Source organism: Ranitomeya variabilis, chromosome 6 (assembly GCF_051348905.1).
Source record: "Ranitomeya variabilis isolate aRanVar5 chromosome 6, aRanVar5.hap1, whole genome shotgun sequence".
Classification (NCBI taxonomy): domain Eukaryota; kingdom Metazoa; phylum Chordata; class Amphibia; order Anura; family Dendrobatidae; genus Ranitomeya; species Ranitomeya variabilis.
Window position 1 is genome coordinate 505,366,482 of NC_135237.1, and position 17,949 is coordinate 505,384,430.

Sequence of the window (17,949 nt, forward strand, 5' to 3'; positions counted from 1 at the left end):
ACGGCGCTGGAGCGATAATTTCATGACGTATTTGCGATGTAGAAGCCGTTGGTTACTGTGCGCACATCGTATACAACCTGTGTCACACGATGCAATCATGCCGCCACAGCGGGACACTAGATGACGAAAGAAAGTTTCAAACGATCTGCTACGACGTACGATTCTCAGCGGGGATCCGGATCGCAGTAGCGCGTCAGACACAACGATATCGTAACGATATCGCTAGAACGTCACGAATCGTGCCGTCGTAGCGATGAAAATTGCACTGTGTGACGGTACCCTAACTTTTGCATCAGCCCATTTAAGATGAAAATATTTTTTTTTTGCCTAAAATACAAATGAAATGTGCTGTCTTTAGGCCTTTTAGAGAGAGAGAGAGGGGAGAGAAGGGGAGAAAAGGGAAGAGAGAGAAGGGGAGAGAAGGGGAGATCTCTAGAGGAGCCTGATATGTCATGGACCCCTGTACCCCACCCTGGAAACATCCCCTATCCTCTAAAAGGAGTCTGATATATCCTGGACCTCTATATGCCTCCCTCCCCCACCCCCGTATTTTTACCATATGCTTTGGCAATGCTAACGTGTACTTAGTCCTGCCAATAAAGCTCATTTGAATTGAATTGAGAAGGGGAGAGAGAGAGAAGGGGAGAGAGAGAGAGGAGGAGAGAGAGAGAAGGGGAGAGCGAGACAGAGAAGAGAGCAAGAGGAAGGGGGGGGGGAGAAGGGGGAGAGAGAGGAGGAAGGCCTGCAGCAGGCGAGGCGGTCTGGGGCAGTGTGGCTTTGTGCAGGGTCCTAGGTGCAGGCACAGTATGAGTGGTTGCACGGCTGCGGTCACAGTACAGACTGCTGCGGCCGTTTCTATACCAGGAGCTGTGGGGATTTGTGTTGGTTGTAGCTGTGACGCAGCAGGACAGGAGCCTCCCTGGGAATCACAGCACTGACAACCCAGCTACATTCTGCAGCCCCATAATATGCAGAGAGTAAGCTCTGAGCGCAGCCTCACAAGAAGGGGCCGCGCCGCACAGAGCGGCCTGCCGGGAGCGCCCCCTGCTGGCATCCCAGCTGTCATTGTGATAAGGACAGACAGCTGCGCACGTCACTCAGCGCTCGCCACGCCCCGCAAACGGCGACAGAGCGCGGACTACGCTCCGTCACGTGATCGTGTACCTCGGGAAGCGTCAAGCAGAAACCATGACAACGGCGCCCCCTGGTGACTGAGAGGAGTAGGGCGGAGCTAGAGCTGCCATCCTGGAGGACGCGCCATCACCATCGTCATCATGAGCCAGACTCCAGAGGCCAGAGCTAGGTGAGAAGTGTGCGGGGCTGGGGGCAGGGGGAGAAGGAAGGAATCACGTCTGCAGACCACCCGCCGCCATGTTCCTGCAGCCAAGGTGTGTATGAGGATGGAGAGGGGCGAGTATACAGTATGTGCCTATGTCAGAGGGTGGGGGGTGTAGGTAATAGGAGGAGGAGGAGGATGTGGTGGGACTTGTCTGCTGCTGAGCCCCAAACTCATCCAATAATGATGGGGCCTGACCAGTGCGAGCCTGCCCCGTCCTGTCCTGAGAGGCGTCTGGCTGCAGTAATGCACAGTCCTGTGGGATAGATCTTACATGGCCCTAGTGGGGGACCCAACCCGCCCTGTGGTGGTCCGGGATGTAGCGATGCTGCAAATAGAAAGATGCGGGGAGGTCATGGTGCCAGGACTCAGCAGCAGCATGTGATGTATGAGCCGAGCACCAAGGTGATCTCATATGTAACGGGGACAAAATTATGTCATCGTGGTGATCTCATATGTAACAGGGACCCACTGACGTCATCATGGTGATCTCATATGTAACAGGGACCCACTGACGTCATCATGGTGATCTCATATGTAACAGGGACCCACTGACGTCATCATGGTGATCTCATATGTAACAGGGACCCACTGACGTCATCATGGTGATCTCATATGTAACAGGGACCCACTGACGTCATCATGGTGATCTCATGTAACAGGGACCCACTGACGTCATCATGGTGATGTCATATGTAACGGGGACCCACTGACGTAATCATGGTGATGTCATATGTAACGGGGACCCACTGATGTCATCATGGTGATCTCATATGTAACAGGGACCCACTGATGTCATCGTGGTGATGTCATATGTAACGGGGACCCACTGATGTCATCATGGTGATGTCATATGTAACGGGGACCCACTGACGTCATCGTGGTGATCTCATATGTAACAGGGACAAAATGATGTCATCGTGGTGATGTCATATGTAACGGGGACCCACTGATGTCATCGTGGTGACGTCATATATAACGGGGACCCACTGATGTCATCGTGGTGACGTCATATATAACGGGGACCCACTGATGTCATCGTGGTGACGTCATATATAACGGGGACCCACTGATGTCATCGTGGTGACGTCATATGTAACGGGGACCCACTGATGTCATCATGGTGATGTCATATGTAACGGGGACCCACTGACGTCATCGTGGTGATCTCATATGTAACAGGGACAAAATGATGTCATCGTGGTGATGTCATATGTAACGGGGACCCACTGATGTCATCGTGGTGACGTCATATATAACGGGGACCCACTGATGTCATCGTGGTGACGTCATATATAACGGGGACCCACTGATGTCATCGTGGTGACGTCATATATAACGGGGACCCACTGATGTCATCGTGGTGACGTCATATGTAACGGGGACCCACTGACGTCATCGTGGTGATCTCATATGTAACAGGGACAAAATGATGTAATCGTGGTGATGTCATATGTAACGGGGACCCACTGATGTCATCGTGGTGACGTCATATGTAACGGGGACCCACTGATGTCATCGTGGTGACGTCATATGTAACGGGGACCCACTGATGTCATCGTGGTGACGTCATATGTAACGGGGACCCACTGATGTCATCGTGGTGACGTCATATGTAACGGGGACCCACTGACGTCATCGTGGTGATCTCATATGTAACAGGGACAAAATGATGTCATCGTGGTGATCTCATATGTAACGGGGACCCACTGATGTCATCGTGGTGACGTCATATGTAACGGGGACCCACTGATGTCATCGTGGTGACGTCATATGTAACGGGGACCCACTGATGTCATCGTGGTGATGTCATATGTAACGGGGACCCACTGATGTCATATATATATATATAACTGGGACCCACTGATGACAAGAAGTTGCTGCACACAGATCACCTGCAGGCTCTTTCCCCTGCACATCACTCGTTATACACCCCTCCATCACATTCTGTAGTGTATACAGACCACCCTCCAGACCCACAAGACGATCACCAACCACACACAGAAAATCACTGCATGTTATAATAAGGCAGAGCAGACTACAGTAGCTTGCAAAAGTATTCACCCCGTTGGCTTTTTACCTATTTTGTTACATTATAACCTGTGTTTAAATATTTTTGCAATCTGATTTGTGTGTGATTCATCAGCACTAAATGATTTAAGTTGGTGAAGTGAGAAAAATATAGGCATAAATTAAATTTATGGGATCAAATAGCTAAAAATTGGCATGTGCATATGTATTCACCCCTTTTGCTATGAAGCCCCTAAACATTTCTGGTGCAATCAATTCCCTCCATAAGTCACATCCTTAGTGACAGGACGTCATGTGTGCAATCCAAGTGTCTCATGGTCTGTCACTGGCAGCACTGACCTGTCACAGCCGGTATACATGCAGTGACAATTTAAATGCAGGACGGACATAGCACGTCATGGTGTGGGAACGGACACCCACTCATGACGTGCTAAGGTCATTGTTAAGGAGTCAAGAAAGTGGCACCACTAACTAAACAACACCATGAAGACCAAAGAGATCTCCAAACAAGTCAGAGACAAAGTTGTTGAGAAGTACAAGTCAGGGTTGGATTATGGGAAAAAACTCCCAATCTCCGATGATTCCCTGGAGTACCATAAAACCCATCATCATCAAATGGAAAGAACATGGTACCCCAACAAACCTGCCAAGAGAGGGTCGCCCACCAAAATCCTCAGCCCGGGCTAGGAGGGCATTAATCAGGCAGCAAATAGACCGAAGGTAACCCTGAATTAGCTGCAGAGTTCCTAAGCAGAGACTGAAGTATCTGTCCATACGACCACAATAAACCTTCATAGAGGTGGCCTTTATGGAAGAGTGGGAAGAAAAAAGCCTTTCCTTACACACACAAATTGTAAGGCTCATTTTGTGTTTGCCAAAAGACTTGTGGGAGACTCCCCAAATGTATGGAGGAAGGCACTGTGGTCAGATGAAATCAAAATTGAACTTTTTTGGCCAACAAGTTAGATGCTATGTCTGGTGCCAAATCATACAGCTGACCACCCCAAGAACACCATACCCACAGTAAAACATGGTGATGGCAGTATCATGCTGTGGGGATGTTTTTTTTTTCAGCAGCAGGGACTGGGAAAATGGTCCGAGTCAAGGGGAAGATGGATGGTGCCAATTGCGAGGATATTCTTGAGCAAAACCTGTTTCAGCCTGTCAGTGATTTGCGACTGGGATGAAGGTTCTCCTTCCAACAAGACAAGGGTTGTTCAAATCATTTATAGCTATGACCAGTCCATTTTTTACTTTACCGAAACCAACTTTAGCTCCGACTCAACAGCCCTTTGGTCTTCTGCCATTAGGCCGAGCTGCTCTTTCACTTGGCTGCTGTGACAATTATATATAGAATTCTTATTAAATTCTGTGTATATAGAAATAGAGCTGGCAGAACCAGTGAGGCTTAGCACACGTTCAGCAAATGGATGCAGAAAAAAACGTTTTTTTGCCCTGCATTTTTATCTGATTTGAGTAGTCAGTGATGAAAAACGCACAGAGAATTGACATACTGAAGATTATTTTCTGCACCGAATCTGTATGTCACAAATAAGCAACGTGTGCATGACACTTCAGATTTCTCATTCACTTCCCTGGCATCAGGATTGCATCAGGTTTTGCTAGCAAATCTGCATGGCGAAAATGTGTGCACAAGCCCTTAGTGATCTCAAGGTAGAGGAAGATGCTGCTGGTGGACACCAAGGTGGTGGCTTTTATCACTTGAGAAGATAGAATCTGGCATGTTGAAATCTGGAGTTTCTCCACCATCTGTCTTTGGATCATTCCCATACTGCTGATCCCTTGGGAATTTGCTTGTTAGGCAGACGATAGTATATATGTAAGTCCAGCTTTAGGGTTTCGTATATGTATGGAGACCCTTTCCATCTAGTCAAAGGTGTTGCTGAATGTTAGAGATGATGCCAGATCTCCGAAAGACATTGATGTTCTGCCAGCTGGTGGCAACTCAGAGGAGAAGGCCTTTGTTTTTTGATTCCCAGACTTTTCCTTTACTTGATAATTGGCCCTATAGAAATGTAAGTGATTTGTTCAGCCATAAAGTTTCTGAATATCATTCCAGTATTTAGTTTTCTGTTAATTTATGACAAGCCAGCATTTCCCCGGTAGCACTCATGACACTTTTCTGTTATTTCTTACTCCAGAGACAATCAGACCAGACAGATACAAGAAACAGTTGGTAATGTGGAAAAGCACTTTGGGGAGCTGTGCCAAATCTATGCCGGGTATGTCCGTAAAACTGCCAGGCTGCGGGACAAAGCCGATCTGCTGGTGCGAGAAGTCAATGCATACGCCGACACCGAAACCCCAAATCTGAAACATGGACTGAAGGGTTTTGCTGATGAACTTGCCAAACTTCAGGATTATCGCCAGGCAGAGGTATGGAGGTATCGTCAAGAACGGTGACTATTTCTCACACAGGGTGTCCTATATCATCACTTTTATCCAGAGCTGGTATTGTCCACAGCAGGCAGGGTCTACACGGCTGCAGCTCTACTAGTGATGAATGGAGTGGTAAAGCACATGTGCAGCCACCTTTCCATTGAAATGGGTGACAAAGGAACTCTAATCTCATGATCAGTGGGGTCCCAGCGATCAGACACCATCTATTCACTGGTAGGTGATAAATAATATTTGTAGGATAGACTTTTTATAGGGTCATAATCTAAAGCCCCTCATACACCTTAGATGGCTGTCAGCCATTTGATGGTCCAACTCATCATTCAGATGGCATCTATCTCGACCGTCTCTCCCATAAACAGGAGCACTCGAGAGAGCCGCTGGCAGAGATCTTTGGCGGTGTCTTAGGGAGTTTGAAGTCTGACATGTTGGATTCTTAGGCCGGCGTCACACTGGCGAGTTTTACGGACGTAAGAGCGCAGAAATTACGTCCGTAAAACTCGCAAAATAAACGGCGAAATTATTCTCAATGGGGCTGCTCCTATCAGCCGTATATTACTGTTCAGTATTATACGGCTTTCTACGGCCGTACAAAATCGCAGCATGCTGCGTTTGTCAGCGTATTGCGCAAAAAAATCGCCAATGAAAGTCTATGGGGGCGAGAAAAATACGGATTCCACACGGACCAGCAGTGTGACTTGCGAGAAATACGCAGCAGTGTTAGTGAAAAGTCGGTAATTCAATTGCCGGCTTTTCATTTCTCCTGCACAAACCCGACAGGATATGAGACATGATTACATACAGTAAACCATCTCATATCCCCTTTTTTTTTGCATATTCCACACTACTAATGTTAGTAGTGTGTATGTGCAAAATTTGGGCGCTGTAGCTGCTAAAATAAAGGGTTAAATGGCGGAAAAAATTGGCGTGAGCTCCCGCGCAATTTTCTCCGCCAGAATGGTAAAGCCAGTGACTGAGGGCAGATATTAATAGCCAGGAGAGGGTCCATGGTTATTGGCCCCCCCGTGGCTAAAAACATCTGCCCCCAGCCACCCCAGAAAAGGCACATCTGGAAGATGCGCCTATTCTAGCACTTGGCCACTCTCTTCCCACTCCCTGTAGCGGTGGGATATGGGGTAATGAAGGGTTAATGCCACCTTGCTATTGTAAGGTGACATTAAGCCAGATTAATAATGGAGAGGCGTCAATTATGACACCTATCCATTATTAATCCAATTGTTTGAAAGGGTTAAAAAACACACACAGATGATTTAAAAGTATTTTAATGAAATAAACACAGCGGTTGTTGTAATAATTTATTGCTCTCTCAATCCATTTCCAGGCCCTCGCTTGGCAAAATAATAAACGCACAAGATACATACCCTCAGCTGAACCGTCACGTCCCACGATGTAATCCATCTGAAGGGGTTAAAATAATTTACAAGCAGGAGCCCTGCTAATGCAGCGGTGTGCTCGTGCTTGTAATTCCCCGGCGAATGAATGAAATGTTGGTCATTGACCTACATTTCCTTCAGTCGCGGTGATGCGCCCTCTGGTGGATGTCCTCATATGACCTGGAGCGTGGGAAAAAGTTCCCAGGCTGCAGTTCATGAGAACATCCAGCAGGGGCGCATCACCGCGACTCAATGTAAGTACAGATCCAGCTTTCCTTTCAGCACCCGGGGATTACAGACACGAGCGAGTGGTTTATCGCAGCTCGTGCCTGTAATATTAGTTAACCCCTTCAGATGGATTACCTCGTTGGACGTGATCGGACATCAGAAGGTATGTATCTTGTGCGTTTATTATTTTGCCAAGCGAGGGCCTGGAAATGGATTGAGAGAGCAATAAATTATTACAACAACCGCTGTGTTTATTTCATTAAAATACTTTTAAATCATGTGTGTGTGTGTTTTTTAACCCTTTCAAACAATTGGATTAATAATGGAAAGGTGTCATAATTGATGCCTCTCCATTATTAATCTGGCTTAATGTCACCTTACAATAGCAAGGTGGCATTAACCCTTCATTACCCCATATCCTACCGCTACAGGGAGTGGGAAGAGAGTGGCCAAGTGCCAGAATAGGCGCATCTTCCAGATGTGCCTTTTCTGGGGTGGCTGGGGGCAGATGTTTTTAGCCACGGGGGGGGCAATAACCATGGACCCTCTCCTGGCTATTAATATCTGCCCTCAGTCACTGGCTTTACCATTCTGGCGGAGAAAATTGCGCGGGAGCCCACGCCAATTTTTTCCGCCATTTAACCCTTTATTTTAGCAGCTACAGCGCCCAAATTTTGCACATACACACTACTAACATTAGTAGTGTGGAATATGCAAAAAAAAAAGGGGATATGAGATGGTTTACTGTATGTAAACCATGTCTCATATCCTGTCGGGTTTGTGCAGGAGAAATGAAAAGCCGGCAATTGAATTACCGGCTTTTCACAGATATCGCGCTGAATTAAATCTAAATACAGAATATATATATATATGTGTCTCAATGATATATATATATATATATATATATATATGTTTTCCCTAACATTTGAGCACATAAATCCATTAGATGTCGGTTTTGCAAGCCTGCGCGAAAATCTCGCAGTACGGATGCCATACGGAGGATGCCATGCGCAAAATACGCTGACACACCCTGACTACGGATCAATATTTTGGGAACATTTCTCCGTATTACGGCCGTAGTACGGACGTATAATACGTGACGTATTGTCTTACGCCAAGTGTGACGCCGGCCTTACTCTTTAGACTATCGGCCAGACCCTTTTTGATATCGGCAGGTTCGACTGACGCTAGTGTAATTTGTATGGGGGCTTAAGATATTTTTGTCATACTGAAGGTATATGCCATAAATGTCTGATAGGTGCTGTTTCCTACTTTTAAGACTCCCAACTTTTCATGAGAACTTGGCCTTTCTCCCCCGTTCACTCTTTAGCTATAAAAAAGACCATGCCTAGATTCGGTTCTCTCTGTTGCAATTTCGGAGTTTGGAAACAGCCGATTGTTTCACTACCATAAAACTAGAACATAGGTGGCAACACATGAGTGGTCACCTCTCCACCTCCTCTACTGTTAACTGGAGTGCCACACGGGGGTCCATCCTTCCTATATATGGGGGTCTCAGAGATGGCCACACTGTACAGCTGGTACTTACCCACTGCTGCCCCCACCTATGTGCCATTCCTGTGTAACATGGAAATACATGTGAACAGACACAGAGAAGAACATTTCTGACCAGAATGGCTCTGAAGGCCTGGGCTTCAGGCTGTTCACCACTGACCTAAAATAGACATGATGCTGGGCCCTAAATCACGGGTGGAGGCCACCGCTTTAACCTCCGCGATACAGAAAATACATCCCACAGGCTCGTGCTTTCATGATTGTGTATGGAGTGTAATGGCGGGAATGACTGACGCCGCAGAACATCCACACTCCGCATACAGTAAAAGGGCTCGTGGTGACAATAAATGTCCTCGTTCACTGAAGATATGCATTCTGTTGTCAGGTGGAAAGACTTGAAGCCAAAGTAATTGAACCTCTGAAAAGCTACGGAGCGATAATCAAGCTCAAAAGGGTAAGTATGTCCATTGTATCTTCAGTGTATACGTGTGGGTGGATGAGTGGACATCATTAACTCCTTCCCACCCCATGGGTTACTATTATGTCACGGTGTGGGTGTGTGGAATGAGCTCAGCAGGTTAGGTGCTGGATGTGTTATACAGCCGGCATCAGCCTCTAACAGCAGCAATCTGAGCCTGCTCCAGTCGCTGGCTTAAAGGGATTCTCCACTACTCGGACAACCTTTTATGAATCATTGCGTCACCTCTGTAAAATACTAACTCTTATATTCCTCTACGGTGTCGGTGCTGGCTCTCCCTGGGCTTGCGTGATCTAACGGTAACATTGACATTGTCATTGAGATCCAGAGGAAGTGGGAGTTGACGCTGTCCTCTCACGTCCTCCGGGTGGTTTGATTTGTCCAAAGAGGGGAGAGTGAAGCCAACACTGATTGGCCACAGGGATTGCTCGACATAACAATGTCACATGAGCCCTGGGAGAACCGCCAACACCACTGGAATGGCAGCAGAGGGGAGTATAGGTGTTAATATTTTACTGGAGGAGAACATAGGGATTGAGAAGAGGTTGTCCAGGTAATGGAGAACATGCTTTAATGCCGCAATCCATCTCTGTCTGTGTTTAAACTGTGCGATCATGGTGAGCCGTCTGTTCGGGGGCTGCTACCCCTCACCCAACCCGACTTCTGAAAGTCCCCATTGCGGCCATCTTTGGTACATCTGTGAAGCCAAGGTATAGGTTGGGCTTCATAGAAGGATATGATTTTCACCATATGTTGCAATAATATGGTATTGCAGTATACGATACAGGTGATCAGGAAAATGCAGGTTAAACTTCAAAAAAAAACATTCAGAGAAATTATTTTTTTTAAGACAAGGAAAACAAAGTTTCCAATAAGCCCCCTTGGTACTATCAAATCTTCATGTCCATAGTGAAAGATGCTCAGGTGAGCTTGTGTTAAGAAAACTTTTTTTTCTTTTTTTTTTAAAGGAAGATCTCAAAGTAACTTTAAGTGCCAGGAACAGAGAAGCGAAGCAGATGGCGCAGCTAGAGAAAACTCGTCAGAGAAACCCATCAGATCGACAAATCATCGTATCCTTTCCATCCATTTATTTCCTGATATAAGCAGCATAATGTTATAACTCCGGAACGCTTCAGCGCATCTCAGGGATTCTGAGATTGTTTTTTTCGTACTTCACTATAGTGGTAACATTTCTTCGATATGACTTGTGTTTATTTGTGAAGAAAACGGAAACTTGGTGAAAATTTTGAAAATTTCACAATTTTCAAACTTTTAATTCTTATGCTCTTAAACCAGAGAGTTATGCCACACAAAATAGTTAATAAATAACATTCCCCACATGTCTAGATTTACATCCCCACAATTTTTTAAACATCATTTTTATTTATTAGGAAGTTTAAAAGTTGACCAGCTATTTCTCATTTTTTACAACAAAATTTACAAAACCATTTTTTTGAAGCACCACCTCCCATTTGAAGTGAGTGTGAGGGGCCTATATGACAGAAAATACCCAAAGTGACACCATGCTAAAAACTGCACCCCTCAAGGTGCGCAAAACCACATCCAAGAAGCTTTCTAACCCTTCAGGTGCTCACGAGAACTGAAGCAATGTGGGAGGAAAAAATGAATGTTTTATTTTTCACAAAAAATTTACTTTGGAACCAAACTATTTTCACAAGGGTAACAGTGGAAAATGGATCCCAAAACTTGTTGTGCAATTTCTCCTGAATACAACAATACCTTATTTGTGAGGAAATCATTTTTTGTGATCCGTGAATAACGGCTATCACGTGATCAGGGGCAGGAAAATCCGGCCCTGATCATGTTCTCCAGGGTCTCAGCTAGCGGTGGTAACTGAGATTCCGAAGAGCACGATCGGGGCCGGATTTTCCGGTCCCTGATCACGTTAAAACGGCGATGAAGGAATTAATACCCTTAGCGGACACTGTTGTAATGTGTCGTGGCGGTCGCTAAGGGGTTAAAGGGACTCGGTCAACTGGTTTTTGCTCTAATCTGAGAGCATAATGTAGGGGCAAGAGAGCCTTATGCCAGTGATGTATCACTTACTGGGCTGCTTGGCGTAGTTTTCTCTGCTGCAGATGTAGCAGTGCTCTGAATGCTGAGCCGTGTATAACCCCGCCCACATCTGATTGGCCGCTTTCTGTGAACACTGTGCACTATGGTCATTTTATGGGGCGCTTTTGCGTTGCTTTTTCAGGAGGATTCTGGGCTGAATCCACCTGAAAGACGTCATGACCGCAGATCACAATTCCTTAATATTGTGGGCTTTTTGTCCTGCTCTACCTCTATGTTCCCGTAGGTTTACTAAAGACTATAGCCAGGTTGCCATAAATAGTGTCACATCAGCAGAATAAAATCCAGCCGTGCATTGGCCTTTCTGGCAACGTGTGACGCGACCGTATGAAACAGCAGGATAATGCTTACATTTAGCAGCACTTCACTCACAATTTCCAACACAGCCATATAACTTTTGTGATATTTACCTACAGTTTGTTTTAAAGGGGTATTCCCATCTCCAAGATGCTATCCCAATATGTAGTAGGTTAATAATAATTTCTCCTACGTATCATTGGGGGACACAGGACGAATGGGTGTTATGCTGCTGCCACCAGGAGGACACTAAGTTAAACACACACAAAAGATTAACTCCTCCCCTGCAGTATACACCCACAGGCTGGACAATCCAGAGCCAGTTCTTACTTAGTGTCTCAGGAGGCACTTGGGTCCTCAGGACCCCACCAATTCTTTGTTTTTAACGGAAGGGAGCGACAGGCAAATTTTCAGCTCTGATCTCTCCCGCACCAACAACGGGCAAGTACATGGAGCGTTCCTCCTGTATCCTTTCCCGCGTCGATGGATGCCAGCCCTGGCTCACTTTCCAGTGTGGCGACGGTTCCTTAGCGTTCCGATCTCCCTCCCTCCCTTTCAGGCGACCACGGGGACTAATCATCCACCTAAGTCTCCTGGAGCCAGGGCACAGCCGGACAGAATGTCATGGCGTCCGTGCAGCCGTCCACTGCATCACCACTGAACATAGCGGATGTTGCACGGCGGCAGAAGCTCTCCATCCTCTCCCTACTAAGGTGAAGGTGGATGGAGCATCGGCCCCATCGCACAAGGTAAGTGCGGGGGCCGACCAGCTGACAGGGGACCGCCCGTTCAGGGAGCCCTTATCCTCCTTCTAATGCGGCGCTGCAGCCGCGGGGCAGCTTATAACGGAGGCATGGCGGGCGATCCGGCGCTCTGTTAGGGCGGTGGCACAGTTTACCGGCCCTGGGCCGGACTCCACCCTGATACAGCAGGAGGGCGGTGGCAATGGCAGCGTTCCGACGCGCATAGCAGGGAATTCACCGCCCGCCCACGACACGCCCCCCCCTCTCTCTCTCTCTCTCTCTGGGCGCTTCTCGTTCCCGAGAAGCGCCCTTCTCACATCTCGGCGGCCATCTTGGACCAGGAAGTACGCTGGCGGCTCTGCAGCACCACAGCACACAGGACTTCAGGATCTCCCTGCCAAGCACCGCAGAACCTGGTGAGACGCACTCAGTAGGATTTTCTCTTCCCCTGCCAGTACGCTCACTTCACAAAGATGTCACAGTCTAGGCAAAAACGGACTGGAAAGACCCACTCTGTTATTTTTGCTGTGTGCACCTCCTGCAAGGTATCTCTGCCCCGAGGTCACACTACCCCGCTGTGCTCCGCCTGCGAAATGTCTGCGGCACAGGATACTCCGGCCTCTGACCCGGAATGTAGTGAGCCTAGTACCCCCGCATGGGCGTCCTCCCTTGCTCGATCTGTGGCATCCTTGGAAAGGACGATACAGTCCCTCCGTGACCCGGCCCTTACCCAGGGCGCTTCCACGGATGATGTAACGCGGCCTAAGAACCCCTCTCGGCCTAGAGGTCGTACCGCTTCCAGAAGCCCTCACTCATCTAAAAAGAGGTCCAGGGTAATATCTCCGGTCCGTGATCAGCCCTCCGGATCAGAGAGCGAAGTCTCTCGCCACTCATCCCCGACTCATAGCAGGGAATCTTTTCTGGACGACGCATCCAGCGTGTCCTGTTCCCCAGAGTATCGTCACGACCAAGAGACCCTAGATTCTCTCATAGACTCTGTAAGTCAGACGCTACAGTTAGAGGAGGAAACCCCGTCCAAGGCGGTTCATCCCGTGTCATTCGGGCGAACCACAAAGGCTCATAGATTTTTTCCTACGCATCCTCAATTCAAGGACATTGTCGATCTCCACAGAGTCCGTCCGGATAAACGCTTCTCAGGTCAGAAGGCTATGCTATCGAAGTATCCGTTTGCTCAGGACCTTGCTAAGGAGTGGTCTCAGTCACCCTCCGTGGACCCGCCAGTATCGCGGCTAGCCACCAAGGCGGTTCTATCCTCCTCCGAGGGCGCGTCCATCAAGCATCCCACTGATAGACAAATTGATCAGATGGCTCGCTCGGCTTTTGAAGCTTCCTCGGCTTCTCTCTTCCCTTCTTTTGCCGCAACATGGGTTGCAAAAGCCATGACCCATTGGGCCGAGTCTTTAGCCTCTACAGCACTACACGCCCACTTACCCCCCGAGGTTTCTCACCTGGCCACTCAGATTGCCAGAGCGGGGGACTTTGTAGTTTCCGCATCCTTAGACGCGGCCAACTGTGCCTCACAGGCAGCGGCCAATGCTGTCACGATCCGCAGGTCCCTTTGGCTCAGGGACTGGAAAGCGGACTCAGGATCCAAAAAATCTCTCACGTCCCTTCCATACCAGGGCGAACGCCTTTTTGGGGACAAACTAGATAAAATAATTGCAGACTTCACAGGGGGAAAGAGCAAATTCCTTCCCCAGCAACGGACTTTTCGCCCCTTTCGCAACCAACAGGGCCGAGGTCGATATTTCCGTTTCGGCTCCAATTGGTCCAATCCTTCCTCCGCGCCACCTGGCGCCGGGAGAGGTCAGCGCAAGGACAGAACCTCCCAGCCCTCTTACAAACCTTCTCCCTCTTGGAGAGGCAGACCCAGACAACAGGGATCCAGGGGGCCCAGACCTAACAGGTCCCCACCTCAATGACTCTTGGCAGACGCCAAAGGACACCGACAGAGTTGGCGGCCGCCTACTCTTCTTTCGGGACGCGTGGCTCTCGGTAGTTCCCGACCGATGGGTCCGCGAACTGGTATCCTTCGGTTACAAGATCGAGTTTGTCTCTCTTCCCCCATCTCGTTTCTTCCAGTCCCCTCCTCCCAGAGCAAGGGTCCGTCAGTATTTTCAGGCCATAAGATCGTTATGGGAAGACGGGGTCATCATCCCGGTACCTCAGAACGAGAGGTACCAAGGTTTCTATTCCAATCTTTTCATTGTACCAAAGAAGGACGGCTCAGTACGTCCAATATTGGACCTCAAGCTCCTCAACAAGTACGTCCGTGTACGTCAATTCCGTATGGAGTCCCTCCGCTCGGTAATTGCCTCTCTGGAAGAGGGCGAGTTTCTTGCATCTCTAGATGTTCAAGACGCTTACCTACACATCCCCATTCTACCGTCTCATCAGCGCTTCCTCCGCTTCGCGGTCCAGGGGCACCACTTTCAGTTTGTCGCCCTACCTTTCGGGCTGGCCACTGCTCCTCGGGTGTTCACCAAGGTCATGGCAGCTGCCGTGGCCATTCTACATGCTCGAGGCATAGTGGTGTTGCCCTACTTGGACGACATTCTCATAAAAGGCCCCTCTTTCCGGTCCTGTGCAGAAGCGGTAGACGTCACTATAGATACCTTTTTGCGCCTGGGCTGGAAAATCAATTTCAAAAAATCTTCCCCAGTCCCGGCCCAAACCATATCCTACCTGGGAATGATCATAGACTCCTCTCAGGGTCTAGTACTTTTGCCTCCGGAAAAGGTATCCACTCTACAGAGAGAAGTCCGGAAGCTTACTCAACCTCGCTCTCACTCCCTACGCTTCTCCATGAGGGTACTCGGCAGGATGGTGGCGGCAATGGAGGCAGTGCCCTTTGCGGTTTTTCACCTCCGTCCCTTACAACACGCCATTCTGGCAGTATGGGACAGGAATCCCGCCTCGCTCGACCGCCGTCTCCTTCTCTCTCGCCCAGTCAGACAGTCCCTCAGGTGGTGGACCAAGAGGTCCTCCCTGACTCGGGGGAAGTCTTTCCTTCCGGTGCACTGGCTGGTTGTCACAACGGACGCCAGTCTCTTCGGCTGGGGTGCAGTGTTCCAGCGCCACTCGACGCAGGGTCGCTGGTCTCCGCAGGAGTCCCAGCTGCCCATCAATATCCTAGAGATTCGGGCAATCAGACTGGCTCTCCATCATTTTCAGCCGTTCCTCTCCGGCCGTGCGGTCAGAGTCCAGTCCGACAACGCCACTGCGGTAGCCTACATCAACCGCCAAGGGGGCACTCGCAGCAAGGCGGCCATGGTCGAGGTGACGCTAATTCTCCGCTGGGCCGAGTCACATCATTCCATACTATCAGCAGTTTTCATCCCAGGCGTGGAAAACTGGGAAGCGGACTTTCTCAGTCGCCACAGCCTCGATCCCGGAGAGTGGTCTCTCCACCCCGCAATCTTTCGCCAGATATGTTCTCGATGGGGGACCCCGGACGTGGACCTAATGGCATCTCGCCTCAATTGCCAGGTTCCCGTCTTCATGGCCAGGTCCCACGACCCCTCAGCCTTCGGAGCCGACGCTCTCGTCCTCTCATGGCAGGGTTTCAGACTCCCATACATCTTTCCCCCAATTCCTCTTCTGACAAAGGTGATCAGGAAGATCAAGGCAGAACGGATCCCAGTAATTCTTATCGCTCCGGACTGGCCGCGCAGGACATGGTATGCCGAGATGGTTCAACTGGTCTCAGACGTACCTTGGAGGCTGCCGAGTCGAGCAGACCTCCTGTCTCAAGGGCCCATTTACCACCCGAACTCAGAGGCCCTGTGTTTAACGGTGTGGCCGTTGAGTCCTGGGTACTGAGGCAGAAGGGGTTGCCCCAGACGGTGATATCTACCATGCTCCGCGCACGCAAGCCTTCTTCTATGCGCATCTACCACCGCGCCTGGAAGGCATACTTCGCCTGGTGCAGGAAGCGGGGACGTTTTCCCCTCCGTTTTTCTATCCCTCACATTTTAGAATTCCTCCAATCAGGCGTAGACTTGGGTCTTGCTCTCAGCTCTCTTAAGGGCCAAATTTCTGCTCTCTCGGTTCTTTTTCAGAGAAAGATTGCAAACAGATTGCAGGTCAAGACCTTCATCCAGGGTGTTTCTCATATGGTTCCGCCTTATAGGATGCCCTTGGAACCATGGGACCTGAACCTAGTTCTCTGTGCTCTTCAAGAGCCCCCCTTTGAGCCCTTGCATGAAGTGTCTTTGCTGTTCTTGTCTTGGAAGATTGCTTTCCTCGTGGCTGTCACGTCTATTAGACGTGTCTCTGAGCTGGCAGCTCTGTCGTGCCGACCTCCTTTCCTCGTGTTCCACCAGGACAAGGTGGTTCTGCGGACATGTCCGACTTTTCTTCCGAAGGTTGTTTCCTCCTTCCATCTTAATGAGGAGATTGTCCTTCCCTCACTGTGCCCTGCTCCTTCCCACCGCACGGAAAGGGCGCTACACACTCTGGACTTAGTGAGGGGTCTCAGACGTTACGTCTCCAGGACTGCGTCTCTCCGTAAGTCAGACGCCTTGTTCGTTCTTCCGGAGGGGCCACGGAAGGGACTACCCGCTTCCAAGGCCTCCATTGCCAAGTGGATTCGTTCCGCCATCCAAGAGTCCTACCGTGTCAAGGGTCACGCCGCACCTCCGGGGATCAAGGCTCATTCTACCCGGTCAGTCGGCGCGTCCTGGGCCATCCGGCACCAGGCATCGGCAGCACAGGTCTGCAAGGCTGCTACATGGTCCAGTCTACATACGTTCACGAAACACTACCATGTGCACTTTCAGGCTTCGGCAGACGCTTCCGTCGGTAGGCGAATCCTACAAGCGGCGGTGTCTCATCTGTAGTTTGTAGGCTCGCACAGCATTTATAACTTCTGGTGACCCACCCAGGGACTGCTTTGGGACGTCCCATTCGTCCTGTGTCCCCCAATGATACGTAGGAGAAAAGGAGATTTTTGTGTACTCACCGTAAAATCTTTTTCTCCGAGTCATCATTGGGGGACACAGCACCCTCCCTGTTAGCCTAGTTGGCTCAATTGTTCTTTTCAGTCTGTGTTTTGACTATGACATGTTTTCTGTTTGTTAACTGGTTTACTCCTACTGCTTTGTTACCGAACTGGTTCTGGATTGTCCAGCCTGTGGGTGTATACTGCAGGGGAGGAGTTAATCTTTTGTGTGTGTTTAACTTAGTGTCCTCCTGGTGGCAGCAGCATAACACCCATTCGTCCTGTGTCCCCCAATGATGACTCGGAGAAAAAGATTTTACGGTGAGTACACAAAAATCTCCTTATTTCCAAATACCTTCAATTAAAAAGGTAGTATAGTTCTTCTGATTCACTATGTCGATCACCCCATGTGCAGGCATTGCAGTAACTTGGCTATCCATGGTTACAACCAC

At 49.1% G+C, this 17,949-nt stretch overlaps 1 protein-coding gene across 4 annotated transcripts in view; it reads left to right on the forward strand.

Moving 5' to 3' along the window:
- The first annotated feature begins 1,147 nt into the window (after positions 1 to 1,147).
- CIBAR1 (CBY1 interacting BAR domain containing 1) overlaps positions 1,148 to 17,949 on the forward strand; it is a 29,281-nt gene continuing 12,479 nt past the window's right edge. For 2 of the 4 annotated variants that reach the window (XM_077270847.1, XM_077270846.1), the window contains exons 1-3: positions 1,148 to 1,303; positions 5,530 to 5,764; positions 9,308 to 9,376. In XM_077270847.1, coding sequence (XP_077126962.1) covers positions 1,275 to 1,303; positions 5,530 to 5,764; positions 9,308 to 9,376 — 333 coding nt within the window. In that variant the 5' untranslated portion in view covers positions 1,148 to 1,274. Of the gene's footprint in view, positions 1,389 to 5,529; positions 5,765 to 9,307; positions 9,377 to 10,368; positions 10,471 to 17,949 lie in introns of all 4 variants that reach the window. The other 2 variants (XM_077270849.1, XM_077270848.1) reach the window with 2 other exon arrangements.